The 23,793-nt window shown below is 45.2% G+C and overlaps 1 protein-coding gene across 1 annotated transcript; it reads right to left on the bottom strand.

Moving 5' to 3' along the window:
• Nucleotides 1–737: 737 nt before the first annotated feature.
• On the bottom strand, nucleotides 738–19,433 carry RGMB (repulsive guidance molecule BMP co-receptor b). Its single transcript, XM_074571128.1, has 3 exons — nucleotides 19,013–19,433; nucleotides 16,065–16,576; nucleotides 738–1,679 (listed from the first exon to the last, which is right to left on the bottom strand). The coding sequence occupies exons 1-3, from the start codon at nucleotides 19,131–19,133 to the stop codon at nucleotides 1,011–1,013; spliced, it is 1,302 nt and encodes a 433-aa protein (XP_074427229.1). The 5' UTR covers nucleotides 19,134–19,433; the 3' UTR covers nucleotides 738–1,010.
• Between the last annotated feature and the right edge of the window lie 4,360 nt (nucleotides 19,434–23,793).

The following is a 23,793-nucleotide window of genomic DNA, read 5'->3' as shown; positions in this document are numbered from 1 at the left end:
CGAGAGAAATATGCCCACCTTGGAGCTGGGTTTATAGTAGCGTGTATTAAAACTTCCATTTCTTGCAGCAGATTAAGGCACTAGTAAAACCAATCTTCAGGCCACCAAATCATTCTTCTCCTAGCTCCTCAGTAAAAGTAGTCAGAGCCTGTGGCCTTCCTCCCCTCCTCCTTCTCAATGTATAGATAGAATTAGCACCTAAGCAAGGGACAGAATTCAGGCTTGTGATTTCTCCATTCCTGGAGAGTGACTTAACCCATGACGTTAGAGGCAGCTGCAATAGTTATGTTACATGCCTACACAACTAGACCATTAATATCTTTTAAAGTGATCTCTCCACTGGTTCCATAAAGCTACGTTAAGTCTCCAATGCACTCCCTTTTCTCCTTTTGAAACTAGGAAATGTCAGAATTGCAAAGAAGGTTCTGTAGTTCCTGTTATGGTCATCTGAGCTAATGGAAAGAAGCACTTTGCTTTCTCCCTCCAAAGAAGGGATGGCCATTTATTTGAGGGACAGAATACAATTCCATTAGTAATGATTTTAACTAGTGAAGCCAGCAAATCACCAATGTCATTACAGGACAAGAGACATGCTGTCTCTAGAGTAAGAGAAATGATAGAAAAAACCACACAAATTAATGCAGTTAAAAAAAATGTGTTAAACCAAGCACTACTTAGAGGGAGCACTGAGTATTGTATGCACATGTTTATACATATAATACATCATTACTCAAATACACACATAAATATTTAATATATAAAAAATAAAGTGCTTTCTATCAGGTCCCAATGCAGGGACATTATAAAACATTTCACCAACTGCAAAACAAATAGATACAAAGAATACTACATCACACATACATGAAAACAGTTAACACAATATGTACAGCCTGGTTGGTGTCCCAAGACAAAACATCCCTTCATATACATGGTATATACACATATACTCATCTTTACTCAATATATTATGACAATATATATTTCAAAACTTTGTTATAGACAAAAAAACTCTACAAAAACACAACAAGGACCAAACACACAAGTCCAAGACCAACAGAGAATTTGCTATCCTTGCCCACACCACCATCTCCACTGCTGGGAAAGATATGCCAGTGTTCTTTTCTGGGGTGCAGTGCCTCCACATCCTGCAAGGCACTGTGAGCAGCAGCCGTGAAGTTAGCGTCACCAGTGGTGAGTAGGTCAAATACACATGAGTAAAAATAGATGTCCTTCACCAGCATCTTCTCATGGCATTTGGTGGTGGCAGTTTCCAGTGTGTACACTGACCGGGGATGAGCAGCACCACTTTGAGGGAGCAACTGCCCCATCACAGGCAATGGTAAGTGGCCACTATCATCAATACGTTCACTTGAAGGGCAACCATTCACACACAGCTGCAGATCCTGGCTCTCCTCATAGGCCATGACCAACTCTTGAGGCATGCGAATGGCCAATGTTAAGTAGTGCCCAAGCTGGCGTACATACACTGTGGTCCCGATGTACCTGGCATGCATTTCAACGTATTTGCCACTGACTTTCTCCACAATTCGCAAGCTCTTGGTGTTCCCATCACCACCACTTGTTGTACCATCAACAAAAGCTGCAGGCAAGTCATCTGTCACTGCTTGATATACTTTTTGATCTGTACAGTCTTGGTATGACTTAAAGATAATAGTTATCTGGGGGTGGGGAGGAGGAAAAAAAAAAAGCAAAGTTAGTGGAAAAAAAAAAAAAAATCAACATTTCAATCGCTTTTCTATTTGCAGCTGAACGCATCTGGACTGCCCACTACCTCAGAGCTTGATAGTCATCCCCAACACATGCCTAAAGGAAAATAGTTTGTACACATGCTTAAAGCAGTATTTAACCATATTGCAACTGTTAAATCTGTTCTTAGGTTGGCCTGGAAGGAAGACTATTAGCATGTGGCAACAGCCACAAGGTCAGGAAAGGAAAAGGCTTTACATTTAATTAAGCATCACAACAACTCCCTCCTGCCTGATGGTTTCTTAACACTTTGGAATGCATCCTGGAGTTACAGAGAAGTGTAACCACCAAGTAATTCCCACAATGCTAGCCACTATGGCAAAACCAGAATGAGACACTGTGAAATCATGGAGAGGTGCAAGAGTACTCAGCTTCCCCCACCCACCATATTCTCATCACTCATTTTACAGCAACTGTATGACCCTTCTCAGGTTCTGAACACTTGTTGGATGTGTTGTCAGGATTAGCTGTGTGACACTACTTTAAAAGCACTGATGGCTGATAAAGCACTAAATACATCAACACAACAGGCAGTGAGATGAGAGATGCATGACTAGGAGAACAAGAAGTCATTTAAGTGCTTAGGGCTCCTGGATCTGTTAGTCCTAAGAACTGGGAGATTTGACACTTCCAGTCCACTGTTGCTAGAAAATGTGCCCATGGAGACACAAAGCAAGACTGAAAGATACTCAAAGATGTGCCTTTGAAGAATGACTTCCAACACAGAAACCAGGAGCGTAAAGCAATTACTCATTCTTTCAAGATTACAACTGGCCTTTTAAACCTTTACACTTATTTGGATAAGCCACAACAAAAAGCGTAGGTCCTCCAGTCTTGCTTGAAAGTAATAACCAGGCTATTTGGCAGACCAAGTTTGGAGTGTCTAGTAGCTTTTCCTAAAATAAAAAGTATAATGAGGAATCACATACAAATATTAGAAACAGATACGTTACTTCCTTTACAGTTTCAGAGGGGAGTGACTTCTTGAAAAGGTCAAAGGGAATTCTATAGAAGGAACAGGTATTTTAATCATTATTTCATCATTGACTGATTACATCAAAATTACTTACAGTCTATGATTTAAGCAGTCTACTACAAGTGTCAGAGTACTCCAAAACATATTAGAAGGCATTTCCAATCTAATGTTAAACTTTTTCCTCAAAAATCTACTCTATAACAACCTCACATTTTAGTTTCAGTTAACCAGCATACTTCTCCACAGCAGCTTTTGTTTCCTGCCCCTCTGCCCTGAAATAAGAGCTAAAGTTTAAATAAACAGCTGATCACAGGTAATCTGAATAAAACTCTACCCTCATTAGCCTCACCTCTCCATACCAGTTGTATACGACCAAAGTCCTTCCTTCTCCCTCCTTCCATCGCAACTTCTCCTTTGCAGTATGCAGACATACCCTAAACAGTATTACATTAGTTTTCAGTGTTTGGCTTGTCCCACTTGGTTGATGCTCTGTCAGTCTTTCTGTCTCACACACATGGACAGTACTTGCTATTTTGATTTCATATGTTCCCACTGGTGCTGTCTGACTGTGATTTTCCAGTGGCTTCGTTAATCAGTTATACAGCCAGCTTGAGACCATCTGTTGTCAAGCAATTTGGTAAACTGACATCTATGGACCACAACAAACCTTGAAAGCCTATGCCCCAAGCCCAGAAAACGCACAAGAGCACTTGTTGCTGTAAAGCCCACCTCACAACTCTATGCTTAGTGAACTAAAGCTCAGCAACCCAGAGAAAGGAAACCTGAGATCTGCCAAGTGATTAGTATTTCTGCATACAATCCAGAGCCTCATGCACTAAATCAGGTCTCGTATTTTATGTTAACACAGTTTTGATCAAACAGACTTCTATCTCAGCCTGCTCAAAAAAAGCATTCTGATTTCCTCAAGCACATTTGCATTGCTCTGCAAGGAAAGAATGATTTACATTTCACAGAAGTAAAGCTTTAAGTCTGGTCAGCACCTGAACAGTCTGGAATCAAAAAGAGTTAATGGTTTTAATGAGACACAGAACTGGCTGCTTGATAAAACAGTTAAGCAAGGCACCTGGCAAAACGTATCAGGAAGCAGACACAAAACACTTCTCTCCAAAGCTCCTTCCTCTGCAAGAATGAAACGTAAGCAATTTCAAAGACAGAGAGGGAGAACAGAAGCCTTCACCCTAAAACAAGACTAACAGTAACTTTACACACTGAACAAGGGCAGAACAACTATTAAGTGAATGAAGGACTCATCATACCTTGCAAGGATGCTCTAAACAGAGAATCAACAGAGACCATTAAGACTTTCCAAGGATATACTCATATTTAAACACTGGAGCTTAAAATATTACGTTTGGATATTGTGTTTTCTGTCATGTGACATCTCCCTAATCCATAAACCAGATCAGTAAAAGCAGAGTTCTGTAAGGTCCTTCCCTTATCACCCACTCCTACCTCAATCTCATGCCCTGTACTGAGAGATATTCAAGACCTTGTTGTAGAGGGAGATGAAGCAAATTTCACTGCAAAGCTTTCTCTGTTTAAGTTCTCAAGGTAACAGAAAGCGTTAAATAGTGAAAAAGGTTCTTTCAAACAAATTTAACATGTATATGTGCACATGCACCTACAGTACTTTCTATACTCTGGCTGGGTTTTAAGAACACCCTCACAAAGCTGCTCATGTGTCAATGTTTACAGACTAGAAACTAGCTGCCCTTTCTAAACTTAGGACAGGAAAATCCAAATAGCAGAATATTCATATGAAGAAAGTTTTTTTGACAGTATCTGTATCCAAGCCTTGCTCTCTGGGCACATACAGAGCTCTTAAGCAACTCCAGTAAGGAACCCTAAAAGATGAAAGTAAGGTCATTCCTGAGACTTACCTAAAGATAAAATATACAAACATCAGCTACACTGAGAGTACTAAAACCAAACAGCCACACACACGCACATATATTCAATGTGCATTTGAAAGATTTCATTTTGTACTTCTGTGGAATAATTACTAAATTGGCCAAGAATACAAAAATACAGCATTGTTCACACATTAAGGAAAGTCATAAAATCAAGAGGCTTCTGAGGTAGAATACAGCCACAGCTAGCACGCGAAGAATGCAACATCTGCGATTCCCTGTACAAGGTTGTTTGCGAAACTACACAAGGGACGGAACGGAACGCGCTTGTTCCGTGGCCTTCCCTTGTGACGAATAGCAGATATGGGGACGAGATGGTACTACGGAACTGATAAGCGGCCTACACGCTACCCGAGCCAACATTTCGTCAAATGTTGATGAAATGCTGTCCTTTTGTGCGAACTTTGCTCACCACAGTGTACCAAAACACACCTCCATCCCGGAGGCTACCCGCCCCTGAGGTGTGAACACTCCTCCTTGAATACATTAATCATAATAAAAGTACGTATGACTAAAGTCACTCAAACTCCACTTTGAAGATAAAAAAATAATATAAAAATAGCCCAAGAGAGAGGGGATGTCAGGGAAGACACCATTGCAAAGAATTCCACCGCTGATTTCCGGGATAAGTCGATGGGCTGAGCCTTTCTTCCCCCCCATAGGGACGCCTTTGGGCAAGACTTCGATTACACCAAGCACTTTCTCGGGGACTTAGAAATTTCTCTAGAGAATCTCTACCCTACATTTATAGCCAGGCTGTGTCGTTTATAATTTTGTCGCGCGTTTGTATACTTAACAATATCTTTGTTTGCACGTGCTTCGCAGACAGTGTATTTATCACCGGCAGTCCTAAAGAACCTGTATATCTGTTGTTTAAATAAACTGCACTGTTTAAGTAGCTAGTCGTTTCGCTTTCTCACTGAACGCGACCAAAACTACAGAGAGGCCGTGCTAGTTCAGGAGCACAACTAGACTGAAGGTGCAGTCCACTATTAGTGTATCCAAATCGTAATAGTTTAATACATATTAAACGCAATTGGACTGATAGTGCTGAATTGGGCATCACTCAGAATTTAAACCTAGCCGCACCTAGCCTCCCACCTCGGTGAGGAGTGTTAGAACGCAAGGGGGTTTATCTTCTGCCAAAACCACTTGGCCCCGTTTCACGTAAGAACTTCATTGCCCCACTCCTATTGATGCCAGTAACAACATCCCCACTGAGTATACTGATCGCAAAGATTGCTTAAATCCCACTGCATCTTGAAAGCCTTTCAAGAATGGTGTTACTGAGCTATCAAAGTGAAATTTCTAGAAGACCTTCATGTATTTGTAGAAGGTGCCTGATCTTTGTGGCTTCAACAAAAGCAACACTTTCAACTCTGAGTTCTCGTACTAGTCTTCACTAGTACCACAATGCAATTACAATACCCTAGGTCTGACTATATGTTACTATTTTATTATGCATTTCATAAAAACATAGAATCATTTAGGTTGGAAAAGACTCTTAAATAAGTCCAAACATTAACCACACACTACTAAGTCCACCACTGTTTCTCAAACACCCCCACGGATGGTAACTCAATCACTTCCCTGAGCAGTCTGCGCCAATGATTGACAACCCTTTCAGTGAAGAAATTTGTACCAATATCTAAGCTAAACCTCCCTGGCACAACTTGAGGCTGCTTCCTCTTGTCCCATTGCCTGTTACTTGGGAAGAGAGAACAACCCCCACCTCACTACAACCTCCTTTCAGGTAGTTGTAGAGAGTGGTAAGGTCTCCTCTCAGCCTCCTTTTCTACAGGCTAAACAACCCCAGTTCCTTTAGCTGCTCTAGATCCTTCACCAGCTTTGTTGCTCTCGTTTGGACACACTCAGGCACCTCAATATCTTTCTCGTAGTGCCTTTTCTCCTGGGTAGCTTTCCAGCCACGCTTCCCCCAAGCCTGTAGTGTTGCATGGGGTTGTTGTGACCCAAGTGTACAACCCGGCACTTGGCTTTGTTGAACCTCATACCATTGCCCTCGGCCCATCGATCCAGCCTGTCCACATCCCTCTGTAGAGCACTTCTACCCTCAAGCAGATCAACACTCCTGCCCAACTTGGTGTCATCTGCAAACTTACTGAGGGTGCACTTGATCCAGATCAGTGATAAAGATATCAACAGAACTGGACCCAAGCCTGAGCCCTGGGGAACACCAGTTGTAACCAGCCACCAATGGGATTTAACTCCATTCACCACAACTCTTTGGGCCTGGCCATCCAGCCAGTTTTTTTCCCAGCAAACAGTGCACTCATCCAAATCATGAGCAGCCAGTTTCTCCAGGAGAATGCTGTGGGAAACGGTGTCAAAGGCTTTACTAAACAACAGGTAAACATCCATAGCCTTTCCATCATCCAGTAAGCTGGTGATCTTGTCACGGAAGGAGATCAGGTTAGTCAAGCAGGACTTGCCCTTCATAAAACCATGCTGACTGGACCTGATCACCTGGTTGTCCTGTATGGGCCATGTGATGGCACTGAGGATGACCTGCTCCATAACCTCTCCTGGCACCGAGGTCAGACTGACAGGCCTGTAGTTCCCCAGATCTTCCTTCTGGCCCTTCTTGTAGATGGGCAGCACATTTGCTAACCTCCAGTCACTGGGACCTTCCCAGTTAGCCAGGACTGCTGATAAATGATGGACAGTGACTTGGTGAGCATTTTCACCAGCTCCCTCAGTACCCTTGGGTGGATCCCATTCAGCCCCATAGACTTGTGTGTGTTTAAGTGGTGTAGCACATCACTAACCATTTCCCTTTGGATTATGGGGGCTTCATTCTGCTCCCCATCCCTGTCTTCCCACTCAGTGGCTGGGTACCCTGAGAACAACTGGTCTTACTATTAAAGACTGAGGCAAATAATGTATTAAGTACCTCAGCCTTTTTCTCATCCTTTGTCTCTATGTTTACACCTCACATCCAATAAAGGATGGAGATAATCCTTAGCCCTTCTTCTATTGTGAACGCATTTCTAGAAACATCCATCGGCGCGTCTTTCAGCACATAGGGACAGCTAGGTCCTGCACCTTTAAGATTTCCTTCTTGAAGAATGTCCAACCTTCCTGAACTCCTTTGCCCTTCAGGACCTCCTCCCAAGGGACCCTTGTCAAACAGGCCACTAAACAAGACTTCTGCCCTCTGAAGTCCAAGGCAGAAGTTCTGCTAACCACATTCCTTAATTCTCCAAGAATCAAAAACTCTATTGTTTCATGATCACTACACCCAAGATGGCCTCCAACCATTACATCACCCATAAACCCTTCTCTGTTTGCAAAGAACAGGTCCAGTGGGGCACCTTCTCTAGTGGGCTCTGTCACCAACTGTGCCAGGAAGTTATCTTACACACACTACAGGAACCTCCTAGACTGTTTCCTTTCTGCTGCATTGTATTTCCCGCAGCGATCTGGCAAGTTGAAGTCCCCCATGAGAACAAGGGCTAGAGATCATGGGACTTCTCCCAGCTGCTTACATAATATTTCATCCAACTCTTCATCCTGGTTGGGTGGTCTATAACAGACTCCCACCACGATTTCTGCCTTATTGGCCTTTCCTCTGATTCTTACCCAATAACACTTGACCTTTTCATCACCATCATCAAGCTCTAGATAGTCAAAACACTCCCTAACATACAGGACTACCTCATCACCTCTCCTTAATTGCCTATCCCTTCTGAAGACTTTACAGACATCCACTGAAGCACTCCAATTGTGTGAGTCATTCCACCATGTTTCTGTGATTGCAACTATATCATAGTTTTCCAGCTTCACAATGGCTTCTAACTCCTCCTGTTTGTTGCCTATGTTGCATGCATTGGTGTAGATGCACTTCAGTTGGGCCATTGATCCTGCCACCTTTTTGTGGGGGAGAAGCCCTAATTCCTATGTGACTGTTCTCAGGCTCTTCTGTGGTTTCTAAGGTATCAACAACCCTTGCGTCTTTGCTACCACGTGGATCTCCATCCCCTAGCCCCACTAAGGTGCTGGATGCATTAATACAAGGACATTTCAAATGTGCTCCAGTGTACTCAGCACACCATGGAGCAGACTGAAGGACCTTGCTTAACACACCACCCTTCAAACATTGCCACACCGCTCCATGGCTTATCACTCATGAGCCTGGTTTTATCCCTTTCCTCTTTCAAATCTAATTTAAAGCTCTTTCAATGAGCCATGCTAACTCTTGTGCACAGATCCTTCCCCACCTTTGAGAAAGGTGTACCCCATCTGTCACCAGCAGGCCTGGTGTCATGTAGACCTATGTGTGATCAAAACCATAAAATTCTGCCAGTGACACCAGGCTCAGAGCCAGATATTGATCAGCTGGGGTTTTCTGTTTCTTCCCTCATCATTCTCTGCAACTGGAAGGATAGAGGAAAAAACCACTTGTGCTCCTGATCCCTTAACCAGTCATCCCAAGTCCCTGAAGTCTCTTTTCATTGTCCCTGGATTTCTTATTGCAACTTTGTCACTGCCTACATGATAAAGCAATAATGGATAACAATCCGAGTGCTGTACCAGAGTAGGAAGTTTTCTCGTAACATCTTTAACCCAGTCTAGCCTTTCCACAACAAGGCACAAATCCAACTCCTATATCTAGAAATGCAATTTCAGGCATTCAAGTCTTCTACACCTACTACAGGCAAAATTCCTGAGGGAAGAGTTCAGACAAAACCTCCCTAAGAATTAGACTTCATCCAGATATTAAAAAAAAAACCAAGATATGAAATACTACATACAAGAAGGTGACACTACTTACTGAACAGGCAGTGACTGTGGAAAAATCTGAAAGTTGTTGGTTGTTCTTTTGTTTTGGTTGTTGTTTTTTTTTTGTTTGTTTGTTTTTTTACATAGAAAGACAGAAGGTTCCTGTCCTTCTATGGACAGATTTTGATCTTGCCTAGTTTTACTCACAATTTTACTGTAATAGTTCCCAAGTCCATTTTCCTCCCCAGACGTTTGTCATGACTGGGTTGTACTTTCAGGCAAGGGCTTGTACCACCATGCAGTCATGCAGAACCTACCTCCATACTGCTGAAGACCCAGGGTGCTACTAAAATTAACAGACTCACCCCATCCTACCCAATCACTACTCCAAGCACAGATGGCCACAATGCACGTCTTGAAAAGGTTACAGTCAGCATTCAGGTACATAACAAGGAAAGCGAGGTAGAAGCAGGAAATATTGATTACCAGTATGTTATGCAAGTGTTTAACAACTGAATCCCCAAAAAGTGGAATATGTGCACTGAAAGAGTGTCTCCACCATGTCCCTTATGACCTTAGATTTTCCTACTGAGCACTTCTTTTCCTAACAGAGAGCAGCAGGGAAGCAGAGGAGATCCCACCGTTTGCCTATCTGTCTGTCTGTAAGTCTGCATAAAGCACAGTAGGTGAAGCAGACTGCTGAAATGGCACTCTGATGCAGCTGAAGAAACACCCTGCTATTCATGCTTCTCATCTTTATCTTCAGCATAGGTCTGCATGCCCTACCTCGTGCCTACGAGAAAACATTCAGATGCTTTCCTTATGCACCATTTCAGTCTATGGGAAAAGAGAGGGAAGGATGTTTAAAGAAAAACACAGCCCTGATTTACTAATGATTTCATCAAGCACTGGAGAAGAGGCAGGATATGTTTCAGCAGGGTGTTTTATGATACCAGCAGCCTACCAAATACCCTTGGGAAGCCTGCAAAGGACTTAACAAGTGATCTGTGAATGGCAGCTATTAAAAGTTCATAGGTAGATAACTGCATAGCATACATGACATTTCTAAAGGGGCCTTGCAATGCTATCCAGAAGTTTTTAGAGTTCATACATACATATAGGAAAATCTAAACTTGAACGCATTAAATAACCTTCCAATCACCAACTGAAAGTGTCACAGCTTCCCTCTCCAGAGGCCTTCAACAGGTGTGAAGCATGTTGAGTTTACCTCAGAAACCAAGTATCATTTATCACCTACTGAAAAATCACCTATGACAAAAGGTGGAAGTAGAGAGATTTAATAAGGGAAAATCATAAGGACTCATTGTGAAATTTTGATTCAATAGCCTCATTTCAAATTACATCACAGGCTAGTTCCTTTTTATATGCATAGCAGGTCTTTTGGGATGAAACAAAACTGAAAGTTGCGTTTCAAATCCTAATGACTGCGCAGTCCATCAAATAGCACTAGGCATCATGCAAAGCAGGATTTCTTCACGTTCCTCTCCATATACCCATGCTTTTGTGGTGCACTATTTGCTGAAGTCAAGGACAGCAGCAAGAGGTGTATGTGCAAAAGCCACTTTGCTTCTTCCATGCATATTGGGGGTGGGGAGGGCAACTGTGAGGGTAAACTGGCCAGGGAAGATTTAGGGACTGTCTCATTGAAGCTGCTGGGGCCAACTTCTCAGAAGGAAGAACTGCCAGGAGTGTTACAAAACTAAATACAGCAATCCCTCTTCAGCCTGCTGTACTTCAGCAGCCCGCTTCTATGGAATGGAAGCATCACAAGACATTTTATCATAACACATTCTGATTTCATGTCAGAGAAGGAGATGGGAAGGGAAGGTGTGTGAATTCCATGGACAACAGAAAAATACAGAGGAAGTCAACCTGCAAACAAGACAGTTTGGCATTAGATAATTTCCAAAAGGAAAGTCAAAATCACTCTGGAAAGCGTTTCTTGAATGTGGTTAAGCAAGGTCACTGTTCATAAATCACTCTAGAAATCAATCTACTATTGATTAATTTCCAAACTACCCAGAACTTAAGCATCCTTAATCAATGGGAACTGCATCTAAAACATTCCACCTCCTTTGCTCAGGTGGACAACCCAAAAAGAAAGGTTCTCCCCCCACAGTAGGCCTATAAAACTCATACAGCAACAAACATGAAAGTAAAGCTTGTTTAAGGGCACAACATTAACACTTAACTCCCATCACCGTATCTGAGAAAAAACTGCCACTTAAAATCGTTGATTTATTCTCTGTCCTACTGCCACCAAGAGACCCACAGAGGCTTTAAAGACAATCAGATAGACGTTGCGGAGTATGTATACATCTCTTCTTTCCTCTCCACCCACTAACAGCAGGCGTTGGAAAGCACTGAAATGTCTGTAACAGTTGTCCAGCAGCCCCACAAACGTCACAGACAAGAAAACAATTTAATGCCTGACAAAACGCCACAGCTTATCCCACAAAACCATCTCTAGTAAGGACAGGCTGCCCTGATCACCAGTAAAGACCACTGTTTATCTTTACACCAGCGAAACTCGGTAAGTTTGCAGATGACACCAAGTTGGGAGGGAGTGTTGATCTGCTTGTGGGTAGAAGGGCTCTACAGAGGGATGTGGACAGGCTGGATCGATGGGCCAAGACCAATGGTATGAGGTTCAACAAGGCCAAGTGACAGGTCCTGCACTTGGGTCACAACAACCCCATGACATGCTACAGGCTTGGGGAAGAGTAACTGGAAAGCTGCCCGGCAGAAAAGGACCTGGGGGTGTCATTCAACAGCCGGTTGAATATGAGCCAGCAGTGTGCCCAGGCGGCCAAGAAGGGCAACAGCATCCTGGCTTATGTCAGAAATAGTGTGGCCAGCCGGCCTGGGGAAGTGATTGTCCCCCTGTACTTGGCACTGGTGAGGGCACACGTTGAATTCTCAGTTCAGTTTTGGGCCCCTCACTGCAAGAAAGACACTGAGGTGCTGGAGAACGTCCAAAGACAACCAACGAAGCTGGTGAAGGGTCTAGAGCTCAAGTGTTATGAGGAGCAGCTGAGGGAACTGGGTTTTTTTAGCCTGGAGAAAAGGAGGCTGAGAGGAGACCTTACCACTCTCTACAACTACCTGAAAGGAGGTTGTAGCAAGGTGGGGGTTTTCTCTTTTCCCAAGTAATAGGCAATGGGACAAGAGCAATGGCCTCAAGTTGTGCCAGGGGAGCTTCAGAATGGATATTAGTAAAAAATTCTTCACTGAAAGGGTTGTCAATCATTGGAACAGACTGCTCAGGGAAGTGGTTGAGTCACCATCCTTGGAAGTACTTAAAAGAGGTGTAGATATGCCATTAGGGACATGGTTTAGTGGGACTTCACAGTGCTAGGCTTATGGTTGGACTAGATGATCTTAAAGGTCTTTTCCAACCTAAATGATTCTGTGATGTCCTCCAACAAAATTGGAGTATGTACTACTTCTGAGAAATAAAGATAAATTCATCTTTACCTTCGGCAGGATGATCACAAAGACAAAAAAACTAATCACGCATGATCAGCTATCTGATTGTCTTACTTAAAAGAAAAACTGAATGGTAACTAGAAGACAAATGTCTTAATATTACTTAAAGGAGACTAAGTACACTGTTCAGTCTGCAGTGATTTCCTGCAACAATGGAAACCATGCTGCAAAAGATATTTAAGTGTTCTGACTCAGGGGAAAAAGAATGCTTATACCCAACCCAACTTATACCCTACCCTGCTAACACCACCGATTCCCAGGTTCAAAGCTTTATGCCCAGTAAATCCACTACAGGAACAGCTCTGTAGTTTTTGCCTTCTCTAACCTTCTAGTCACTCTCTCACCTTCAAGCCATCCACGACAAAACACCAGGATAGGAAAAACTCCCATTTCCAATTCCTGCAAACCAGAAGGAAAGTTTTCTATCGGCAAGCCCAAGTATTTCAGCCTCATTTGCTATTCACAGACAACTACACTAATGATACCCAGAACACGTGTCACAGCAATGAAAGCCAATAAAGACTTTGTACCCCCCTAAATAAAGCATGCAATACATAAAAAAAAAAACCTTCTATTTAACGCATTCTACAATACCCTTACTACCTACTCCCTCTACAGCCCCTCATAGTAGCCATTTATTCTCACGAAATCCCAAAACAGCTCCCAAGACAGGGAAGATCTTTATCTATAACTGGACAATGATGCCAGTGACCTTCCCGAAACTCATACAGGAAGTCCATCAGAAAGAAAAAGAAAGGAGAGATGGAACTCAGTTTCCCATCTACTTGGTGATGATCATTCATTCTCCATCTGAAAGGCCCTAGGATCCTATGTTAAGGGGCATAAACAGATCAGACAAGCTCAAAAAACCCTGGATTTTCAAGTTTCAGCTAGACCACAGAACATACAATAGCTTTGTTCACTGTGAAGAAACAGATGTTGTTACTATGGGCATCACAAATATGCAAAACACCTACAAACAAATTGCCAAGAACATTTTGTGAATAAATGCACAACTCCCACAAGAGGATGTACCCTTCCAATTAAGAAATTAAAGGAAGAGTTCTCCTGCTTTTCGTATTTTCCTCCCAGATGTGCCAGGGGGAAGGGAACATACTTTTATTGTTCACATTCTTTCTTCAAGTCCCCTCCTGGCATTCTCATGTCCTTTACAAACTTGCTGGATAGCCCTCAGACTATTAGAGTTACTCGAGTCTCATAGGTCATGGTGAGACAAGATAACTGACTGTACACATCATGATCCCTTCGTTGCTGATGCCCTTAATGCCTGGTACACCAGAAAACTACGATAAATTTCAAGGTAATAACTATCTACAAGGGCAAGTGATGATATGCCCCTTTCAAAAGCACACTGCACATGGTGTGAAGATTAAATATTCTGTTCCTACAGCTTCTTAAATCACTTTCCCTAAAAAACTGCATTCAGGAGAAACTAAATTTTCTACTCTTTTTGTCTTTGCTTTCATTAGGTCTGCTTTAGATTGGATTAAGTAGGCTAGTTAGCAATTTAGTATTTGCTTTAACTTCTGCACAATTAAGTTCAGCACAAACCTTTGTTATCATTTCCCATTAAACACCTACCTCAAATACCTGCAGTGAAAAAGCAGCACGATTAACCATGGATAATCTTCTGGAAACTTTTCTTATGAAGAAGATAGAAGACCTATTTGCACACTCTCAGCTAGGGAAGAAACACTATGTAGATAAAAATAACTGAATTTCTCTTCGCACCACTTTAAAGGTGCCTTAAGCTACCCTATGGCCAAAACTAGGAACATATACTCAGCAAACGATAGTCCATCACCACAACAAAAAAACGGAATACTTGCAGAGAAAACTGTTACAGGAATGAAACTAGCAGTGGCAGTGTAGTTTAACCAGCCTTTTCTGAACCTTTTGTAGCTGGAGATACAGGAGACAAGAGGGTACATTAGAAATATTAAACCTTATCTTGCTAACCTACTTGTACATTCAAACAACCTTCACCTCCTACAAATGGGTATGCTGATAAGTTTGATTACCTGCCAAAGAATGAAAAAACTCAACGGCTGTACCACACGTAACAGATATTAGCATTAGAGACATTTCTAATATCCCAAACCATGCATCTTATTTCATTTAATTGCTTCTGCACACTTAGCTGTACTCGAGCAACAGCAGGGATGTTAAACCACTACTGTAAAAGAGAGAAGTGTATTACCACTTTTTCCAGAATGACAAGTCAAAGAAAAACACAAAAACATTGAGAATAAATAAAGACAGCAGGTACTCCTGTACTTTCCCCCAGTACATACAGATATTTATCTCCTGAAGTTCTCCCCTTGGTTTGAAAAGACACATACCAGCATAACATGCTACCATAGTGAATCATTTTCAGAATGTGGCTAAAGGGTAAGATAAGATCAACTATCTACTACCATCACACCCTAGCCACCCACACAATTTGTACACAAGATGACTCTCACAGTCCTCCTCCAGAATTATCAGGAAGAAGTTAAGAAGACTCTGCAAGACTTCAGCAAAACTGAGGATAAAAACTTACCGCAGATTATGAAATGCAGCTTTTTCTTGTACTTGAGAGTCTTTAAAAAAAGACACTGGAGTAGATTTCAAGGGACCTAAGTCTTTTTTGCAAAGCTTACTCAGGTTAGCCTCATTCCCTCATTTTATACTCCTCAGAATTCATTCATGATGCAGACTGATCTTGAAACAGGCACAAGTTAAGAAAACGTGATTCTGAATTTCAGTGATGTATCAGTCCAACCTCTGGTTTCTGGCAAATGCGAAAATTTGCCTCACTCATACAAGCACTGATATTAGTCAGTACATCAATCTGCAATCTGGTAACTGTTTTAAAGCATTACATTTAGTATCCTTAAAGGCTTATGTTGTGGTATGTACAGGCTTTTCTTGTGGTGGGGAGAAGTAAGAAAAGGACCCGGTTTAAGTTCTGCTTGATTCGCAGAAAAGAAGAGGCTAACAGTTTTAATTTCCTAGACTACTGCGTAGAAGATTCTCAAGTTGCTCCACTTCTTCACTGTTAAGGGCTAAGTGACTTACTCTGCTGTCTTGACCTTTTACTTCAGTATGCATGCACAGTGCTTAAGAATAATCCATACCTTATTTGTAGCAGTAGCGCTGGATCCTGGAACCACGGGCACATTGGTCACTTGCACTGATAAGTAGTTATTGTCTATGAGGGGCCAAGCGCCTTCCACTTTGCACGTCTGGAAGTGATCCTTAAAAGTCCTCAGATGAGGATCACCAAACAAGCCACAAAATAGGTAAGTAGGAGGAGGAGTCTTCTCCACTCCCTGATGTTTCCTGGCTTCTGTGTGGCCACTGTAATTGCAGGGATCGTGGGTCAATTCAGGGTTGGTGGAGGATGTGGGTCCATCTTTGGAACAGTTTCTCTGGCTCATGAGGTCGCTGATCCCAAGCACTGCAGAATGGTAGTCTAGGTTTCCACGGCATACTTTGGAATTGCGATAGGTACAGGCAGAGTACGCTCGCAGGGCCTTGCAGAACTCCAAATCAAAGCTCTCGAGAGCCGAGTTTAGATATGAAGTTAAGGACACAAAATCGGTGGTGCATTTCTGGATTCGACAAGATGTTTGCAGCTGGCAGTCACCTAAGCACAAAACAGATGGCACAGAGAAATCAAGCAAGCCTCTTAGATTGCAATACCCCATTCCACAACCACAAGGACTGTAGAAAACAACCTGAAGACAACTTACAGTGCTCACCCGTTCGGGAAACAATATATAATAGAGGAAAAGGGGTTGGGAGGCATTAAGATAGCAATACAGACCACCTTGAAGGCTGAGATGACCCATGCATGACTTAATCCACTACTTGGTATTGTGCAGATGGAAATTAAGAGCACTAACTCCTGCCAAGTATGAGCCCAGCATTTCTTTCCAGGCATCAAGGTGCTGATGCAATTCTGTGCTTAAATTAATCACTTAGTCAATAAGCTAGTCTCCATTTAGTCTTCACCTATTTACACAAGTTACTGAACTTTTAAAGAAAATCCTGCCCCCCAGAAAGATGTGGTAAAGGGGCAAGCGATATACGTTTAGACAAAACCAGACTGGATGAAACAGAAATCAAAGTTCCTTTTCATAGAAAGCAGGGTAGGGAAGTGTGCACACCATAAATTCAGTTTGCTTTATTTCCCTGGCACTGCCATAGCTAAAGCTTCACTGCTCTCGCTTTCTGGGACTAATGAGTGAGAAAATCCACAGCTGTCTGAAGTGCCAACTAAGGAATCCATACACTACAACAGCAGTACCTCTTACAGTGTAATTCAATAATAAGACAAGGGACAACGAAACCTTCTTCCCATGAAAACCTAAAGTATTTATCAGATGTATGCAATAGGTACACAGTTCAGTTTACATGAACAAACCAGTTAGACCTTATCTGGCCACCTGATTTCTGCAAAGAAAGCATTATTACCATCCCAGCAAGCAAACTGGAGTTTTACAGCCCTCTCCTCCTCCACGGCTCTCGCTGTCATGATCTGAAATCCTTCCAGATTCTCATGGCAGTTAACAATGCCAGTAGCTTTTACACAAGAATTCACGAGGAGCAGAAATGAAATGAACAAGACTGCAAGCTGCATTAAAGGAAATGGAGCCACACGTTCCACAGGGGTTAAAACTAGGAGGACCCCAGTCAACGAAGAGATCGGGTTCCCTCCCATCCAAAGAACTGAAAACTGCCAGAACAGAACAAACCTTCATAGAGAGTGTGTGCAACACTTCATGCAACAGCTGTCAGAGTACCCAAAACAATCTACTAAAACCATGCTGTGCTTATTTGTTCCTTTTATGACCTATAAAATTCAGCTGTGAACTCATTAATCTGTAATTTCAAACTGTCATTCAATCAAGCAGATTTTTGAACACCACAGAAACGCTTACAAAGATACACAGAAGTGTGGAAAAAAAAGGGAAAATACAATATCCCTAACAGATACTCTTTCCCCCCCCCTCAAACTCCTCTTTACAACACTTCCCACTTGCTTTGTGCATCCTCAAAGTAAAAGAGGCATGGGTCCAGTCTGATTTCAGCAGCCTAATTAAAATGTTCCTAAACTCCTGAGACACAAGGAGTGGAAAATGGACTGAATAGTAACATATCACTTTTCATTTTTAAACACAGTTGTTTTCTGCAATTCATGCAGCATCAAGAGAATATTAGCCATTTCTTTGCTTGCCCCTTAGCTGGCCCTCCTATGAGTCAGTACTCCCATGACTTACTCTGAGTAGCCAAACTATGAATTTATAAGGACAACGTGTTTTGCCAGTGATGGGTAGCTAACACAAATCTCCTGTCAAAATCCCAAGACAACACAGAGCAGAAGCAGGAAGTCTCTAACCTGTACCCAAGCATGACCGTAAATTGTATGAGTAAGCAGTAAGTTTGTCACTTGATCTTTGTGCGATATGTAGCTTTGTAAAAGAACAGGAAAATAAAAAAAAAACACCTTGACAATCAAATTCTGTGTTTTCAGAGACGCAAACAAAGAAGATCTATGCCAAGCAAAATGACACAAGCCACACTGATTCAGAGCCTGACTTTCAAAGCATCAAAAATTTTCATGTATTTCCCTTCAGTTATGATTTGTGATAGTATTTTAATCACATATAAATTAGTCTAGCTAAGCAAGTCAGTCAAGTTATCTAGTAAGTCTAATAAATCTGTCCCTCCACACTTCCTTGCAACTTTAGGAAATATTCTTGCTGCTTCCAGCAGATTCTTGGTACAAAAAGAGGTGAAGGAACAGCGAATTGACTAAAAGCAGATACCCTCTCCCTCCAATTTATTTCACTGAAACGACAAATATATACAAAAACGCTCAAGCTGGAGGGAAACATTTTCACAGGACTCCCATGGCTTCCAGGGCCGCGTCGCCACCCGCCCCGCACGCCGCAGGGCGCTGCCCGCACACCGCCCACGCGTGGGGAGGGGGGGAAAAGGGGAGACGCGCCCACGCGGTCCCCGCCGAGCCCCAGCCCCCTGCCCCGCGGCCCCTCCGGGCCCCGGCCCGCCCCGGTACCTGAGCCCAGCAGCAACCCCAGGCCGGCGAGTAGGCCGAGGGCGGCGAGCGACGGGCGGGGCGGCCCGCGGCGTCGCAGCAGCTCAGCCCCGGGGGCGCGGGAAGGCGCAGCTCTCCCCATGCCCGTCCATGCAGGTCCGCGGGCTGGCGGCGGGACAGGGTGGCGGCATGAGGCGGCGGGCGAGCGGGCAACCTCCTCCTCGCTGCTTCCTCCTCTTCTTCCTCCCCCTCCTTCAGCGGCGCGGCGACGAGCGGAGGCCGCCGGGCGGCAGCGGGGCGGACGCGGGGCAGCGCGGCATGGCGGCAGCGGAACACAAAGGGAAGGAGCCGGTAAGCCAGCTGAGGCGTGAGGGAAGGCGGGCGGCGGCCGCCCGCAGCCCTGAGCAGCCCGCAGGCCCCGCGTCGCCCAGCGCACTGCGCCCGCCCCGCCCGCTCCGCCGCCTCCCATTGGCTGCCCGGCCTGTCCGACAAGCCCCGCGACGTGTCTGCCGGGAGAGGTGGCCCCGCCCCGCCTCCGCCCCGCCGTCACTCAGCGGCGGGCGGCCAATCGCGGCGGCGCAGGCGGGCGGCCCCCCAGCGCTCCCGGCGGCGGCGATTGGCTGCGGGAGGGCCCACAGTGCCGCGCGCCGCCGCCAGGCGTCGCGCGCGGCCCGGCCTGCCTCCGGTGAGGCGGCACCGGCGGGGCGGGGCGGGGCGGGTGTCGCGGGCGGCGGAGGGGAGGGGCCTGCGCCGGGCTGGGGGCGTACCTCCTGTAGGCGGGCCTGTCTCGGCACCAGCCGTATCCGCGGCTTCTTCACAGCAGCCGAGGCGTCCCCACAGCGTCCCCCTGCGGCCGCCCAGCGGCAGGGCAGAAGTTCCAGGGCTGTGTCCCCGGTAACGGCCGTGCCTCACCGGGTACTTACGTGGAGTTTGACTCCAGGGCGCTGCGCGGCTCACCGGAGTCGCGGCCGCGCCGTTTTGTCCCGCCGTGCGGTGCGGGATGCTCGGCAGACTGGGACCTGCACGTCGAAGGCGCGACAAGGCGGACATGGCGAGTAAACATGGCGAGTGGCCCTGCTGCGGGGCCACGGACAGGGCCCGCACAGAGGTGGCTACGCCACTGCAAGCCACACTGGGGGCCAGCAGGCCAGGGCTGGAGGGGCACCATGTGAGTTTTCTAGGGAAACTCACACCACCTTCCTGCCCAACATCATTAATCTCATCAGGCAAAAACTGCAAAATCTTGAAAGGACAGAGCCCTCACAGGTGTACCGGCGTTTCTGTTTCTTGCTTCTTTCCAGCTGAGCAGCCATTGACGTGTGTCATGCTTTGGGTGCTGCGCTCGCACCCCGCTGCTGCGTCTGGGCCCTGACAGTTCTACCCAAGGCACAGTGCTGCCCAGCTTTGTGAGATGCCTGCAGAAAACGAGTGCTGCCAGCACTGCCCCCCCACCTGTAGGGGCACCCTCTGACCCACCTCAGCTTCAAGAAGGGGACACATTTTAGGCACAGAGCAGGGAAAAACCTGTGGTACCCCTGAAGGTGACATCCACGGGAAGCACTCCACATCAGGAGCCATTTGCTGTATAGGATGCAACGTGCAGTTTGCAAACCTGCAAGTGAATCCAAATGTGCGCCTGGACAGCTTGAGAACAGTTCCCGTCCCTCTCCAGTCCCCAAATCCTGAAACCTCAGCATCTCCAAGCAGCGGGATGCTCGGCGGACTGGGACCTGCACGGCTGAGCTTGTTTAAAGGCAGGTGGAAGAAATACAACACAATGGACAAGTGAACGCACTATCCAAAATGCACCCCGAGCATCCCCATCACCCACCTGCACCTGCCCTGGTGTGCCTGCTGCCCGCCCCGCTCTCTCCAGCACAGGCACTAGGGGAGGAGACAGCATAATCTTTCTGCCACATATAGAAAACTAAGACAGAGGAGGCAGGGAGAAAGCGGGGAGCACAGGCAGCACACTGAGGGATGCTCCTCCACCCCCCTCCTGCCCCACCGCAACCGTGGCCAGCGCCCCCCTGTCCGTACCCGCACCATCGTGGAGATCCCAGCCCCTGGTCCGCCAAAACCCGGCCTGAACTCCCCGGCTGAGGCAGCCCCAAGCACCCTTCTGGCCCTGCTGTGTGCATCCTCCCCACACCTCCAGGCTCTCAGCTGCCAATAGTTCCATACTTATCTGAGTGCTGGGAGCACGCTGGACAAGCTGCACACACAGTTTGAGTTTCCCCCTTGTGAGGCTGTCCACCATCTTTTTTCTCTTGGCACCTGCTAGTGGGCTTCTCTTTATTTTGGGCACCTGTAGGAATTACAGTGACAGATCTGTATACATCTTGACGGATCTATATACATCTGTCTGGAAATCTGACCTCACAAATGCAGAAGCAGCATGTAGCAGCTGGGCAGAAGGGCAAAACAGAGAAGGGGGGTAAAGCTTCCAAACTTGTCCTTGTGGCTGTGAAAGTCTTGGATGGGTTGTTAGAAATGCTATGGATCCAACCTGATGTTCGTTCTCTGGCTCATTACATTCTCACCCCTGAATTTGCTACATAGTGTGTTGGGGGAACAGATGTGCCTCTGATGTTTTGGGGGCCTGGCGGCTGTGTTGCTGCGCACTGGGTAGGTACATCTTAAAATGACCAGAACTTTGCCTCCTCCGCTGCATATGTCACTGGGTTCTCTGTTCCTCAGTCCAGCAGTACATAGATCTGGAGAAAGTCTGTTGGAAAATTCTCACCCATAGCCTGCAGTGGTCTGTCACAGATCACTGTGTGGGGCAATGCGAGCCTAGAGCTCATGAAACTTCCTTCTCCTTTCTGACAGTGGAATGCGGGCTCTCCTTCTTAAGAATATTTCAAACAGCTCCATTCATAGCCCACAGAAACATGGAATATTAATTTATACAATTGCTTTGGAATTTGAAAATCCACTGTTGCAGTCAGGAATGTTGCAGCTTTAATAAAAAATCCTAAAGGCAAGACTCGTGTTGTTTCTTACCCTCCTTTTATAAGCAGAAAGGAGATAGGGTGCATAAAATAATGATGAGTGAGAGTTCAAAGCAATCACAGAAAACTGGCTTTAGAGGTTGTTTTCTGATGCAATTCCAGCTCTTTACCATTCTTCTTTGTTGAGTAAGTGCCAAGACAACAAACATGATTTAGCAAGGCAAAGCCCTTTTCGTTCAATAAACATTAGGCAATGTGTCTTAGAAGTCAGCTTGTCCAATCCTAAAGAAATGCATTAATTAAATAAACACTTTGAATAGGGTCTGAAACAGACCTTTCCTCTGTTATCAAGGCAAGGGGCCTGGTAAGGGAAACATCTCCTCACCTCTGACTTTTGTCAGATTCCTGAGCTGTGTGACACCAAGAATCATTATTATTTCCAAAGCAGTTTTTTCAAGTGCTGAAGAACCGGGATGGGAAGGGGTTGGAGGGGGGAAGGGGGGGAAGGCAGGGTGCAAAAAAAAAAAAGAACACAGAGCTCTTCTCTTTCATTACGTTTCAGAGGTGAGCCGTCTTGTAGCGTTTACCTAACAATCTGGTATCTCTTTTCTATAGTGATGCTCATTACTAGCAGATTGAGAAGTACCTGTGATCATCACTCTGATTTTAGCAGAAATGATGCTTCCACATCTATATCACAGATATTAAAGTGCGTTCCAAGCAGGAATTGAAGTTTGGAATATCCCCCTGAGACATGTCCCTTACACATTTTTTCTGTACAGAAGCACTGTCATGCCAACACTGTTCCAACATACAGAAGATGATTCTTTTCCTCTTTTTTAGAATGCAAAAATGGAGGAGGAAGGCAAAAAGGAGAGATCAAATACTAGAGAGAGAAAAAAAGAACTGTTAAGTTTCTGTTAAGTCATGGAATCACAGAATGGTTAGAGTTGGAAGGGACATTAAAGATCACCCTCTTCCAACTCCCTGCCCTGGGCAGGGACACCTCCCACTAGACCAAGTTGCTCAAAGCCCCATCCAGCCTGGCCTTGAACACTTCCAGGGATGGGGCATCCACAACTTCCCTGGGCAACCTGTTCCGGTGTCTCACCACCCTCACAGTAAAGAATTTCTTCCTAATTTCTAATCTAAATCTCCCCTCTTTCAGTTTAAAAACATTATCCCTATCATTACACTCCCTGATAAAAAGTCCCTCCCCATCCTTCCTGTAGGCCCCCTTTTGAGTACTGGAAAGCTGCGATAAGGTCTCCCTGAAGCCTTCTCCAGGCTGAAAAACCCCAACTCTCTCAGCCTGTGTCCTTCTTATGTTGGGGGCCCCAGAGCTGGACACAGCACTCCAGGTGGAGTCTCACGAGAGCAGAGTAGAGGGGCAGAATTAACTCCCTTGACCTGCTGGCCACGCTTCTTTTGATGCAGCCCAGGACATGGTTGGCCTTCTGGGCTGCAAGCACATGTTGCTGGGTCATGTTGAGTTTCTTATCAGCCAACACCCCCAAGTCCTTTTTCTTAGGGCTGCTCTCAATCCATTCTCCGCCCAGCCTGTATCTGTGCTTGGGATTGCCCTGACCAACATGCAGGACCGTGCACTTGGCCTTGTTGAATTTCATGAGGTTCACATGGGCCCACCTCTCAGGCCTGTTCAGCTCTCTCTGGATGGCATCTCTTCTCTCCAGCATGTCAACCACACCACACAGTTTGGTGTCATTGACAAACTTGCTGAGGGTGCACTCAGTCCCACTGTCCATGTCGCTGACAAAGATATTAAACAGTACAGTGGATGGGAAAAGACTGAATGACTTTCAGTAGGATGATTAGAAGCAGAAAAGG

Source organism: Larus michahellis, chromosome Z (assembly GCF_964199755.1).
Source record: "Larus michahellis chromosome Z, bLarMic1.1, whole genome shotgun sequence".
NCBI classification, from domain to species: domain Eukaryota; kingdom Metazoa; phylum Chordata; class Aves; order Charadriiformes; family Laridae; genus Larus; species Larus michahellis.
Note: the sequence above shows the minus strand (reverse complement) of the source record. Positions and strands in the feature narration are given on the sequence as shown.

Excerpts from the sequence above, each read along its gene's own strand:
- RGMB (XM_074571128.1), bottom strand. The coding sequence starts at position 19,133 with ATGGGGAGAGCTGCGCCTTCCCGCGCCCCCGGGGCTGAGCTGCTGCGA. Across the intron at positions 16,577-19,012 it reads GGGGTTGCTGCTGGGCTCAG|GTGACTGCCAGCTGCAAACA; the intron begins GTACCGGGGCGG and ends TTTTGTGCTTAG. Across the intron at positions 1,680-16,064 it reads GCGCTACTGCTACAAATAAG|ATAACTATTATCTTTAAGTC; the intron begins GTATGGATTATT and ends CCCCACCCCCAG.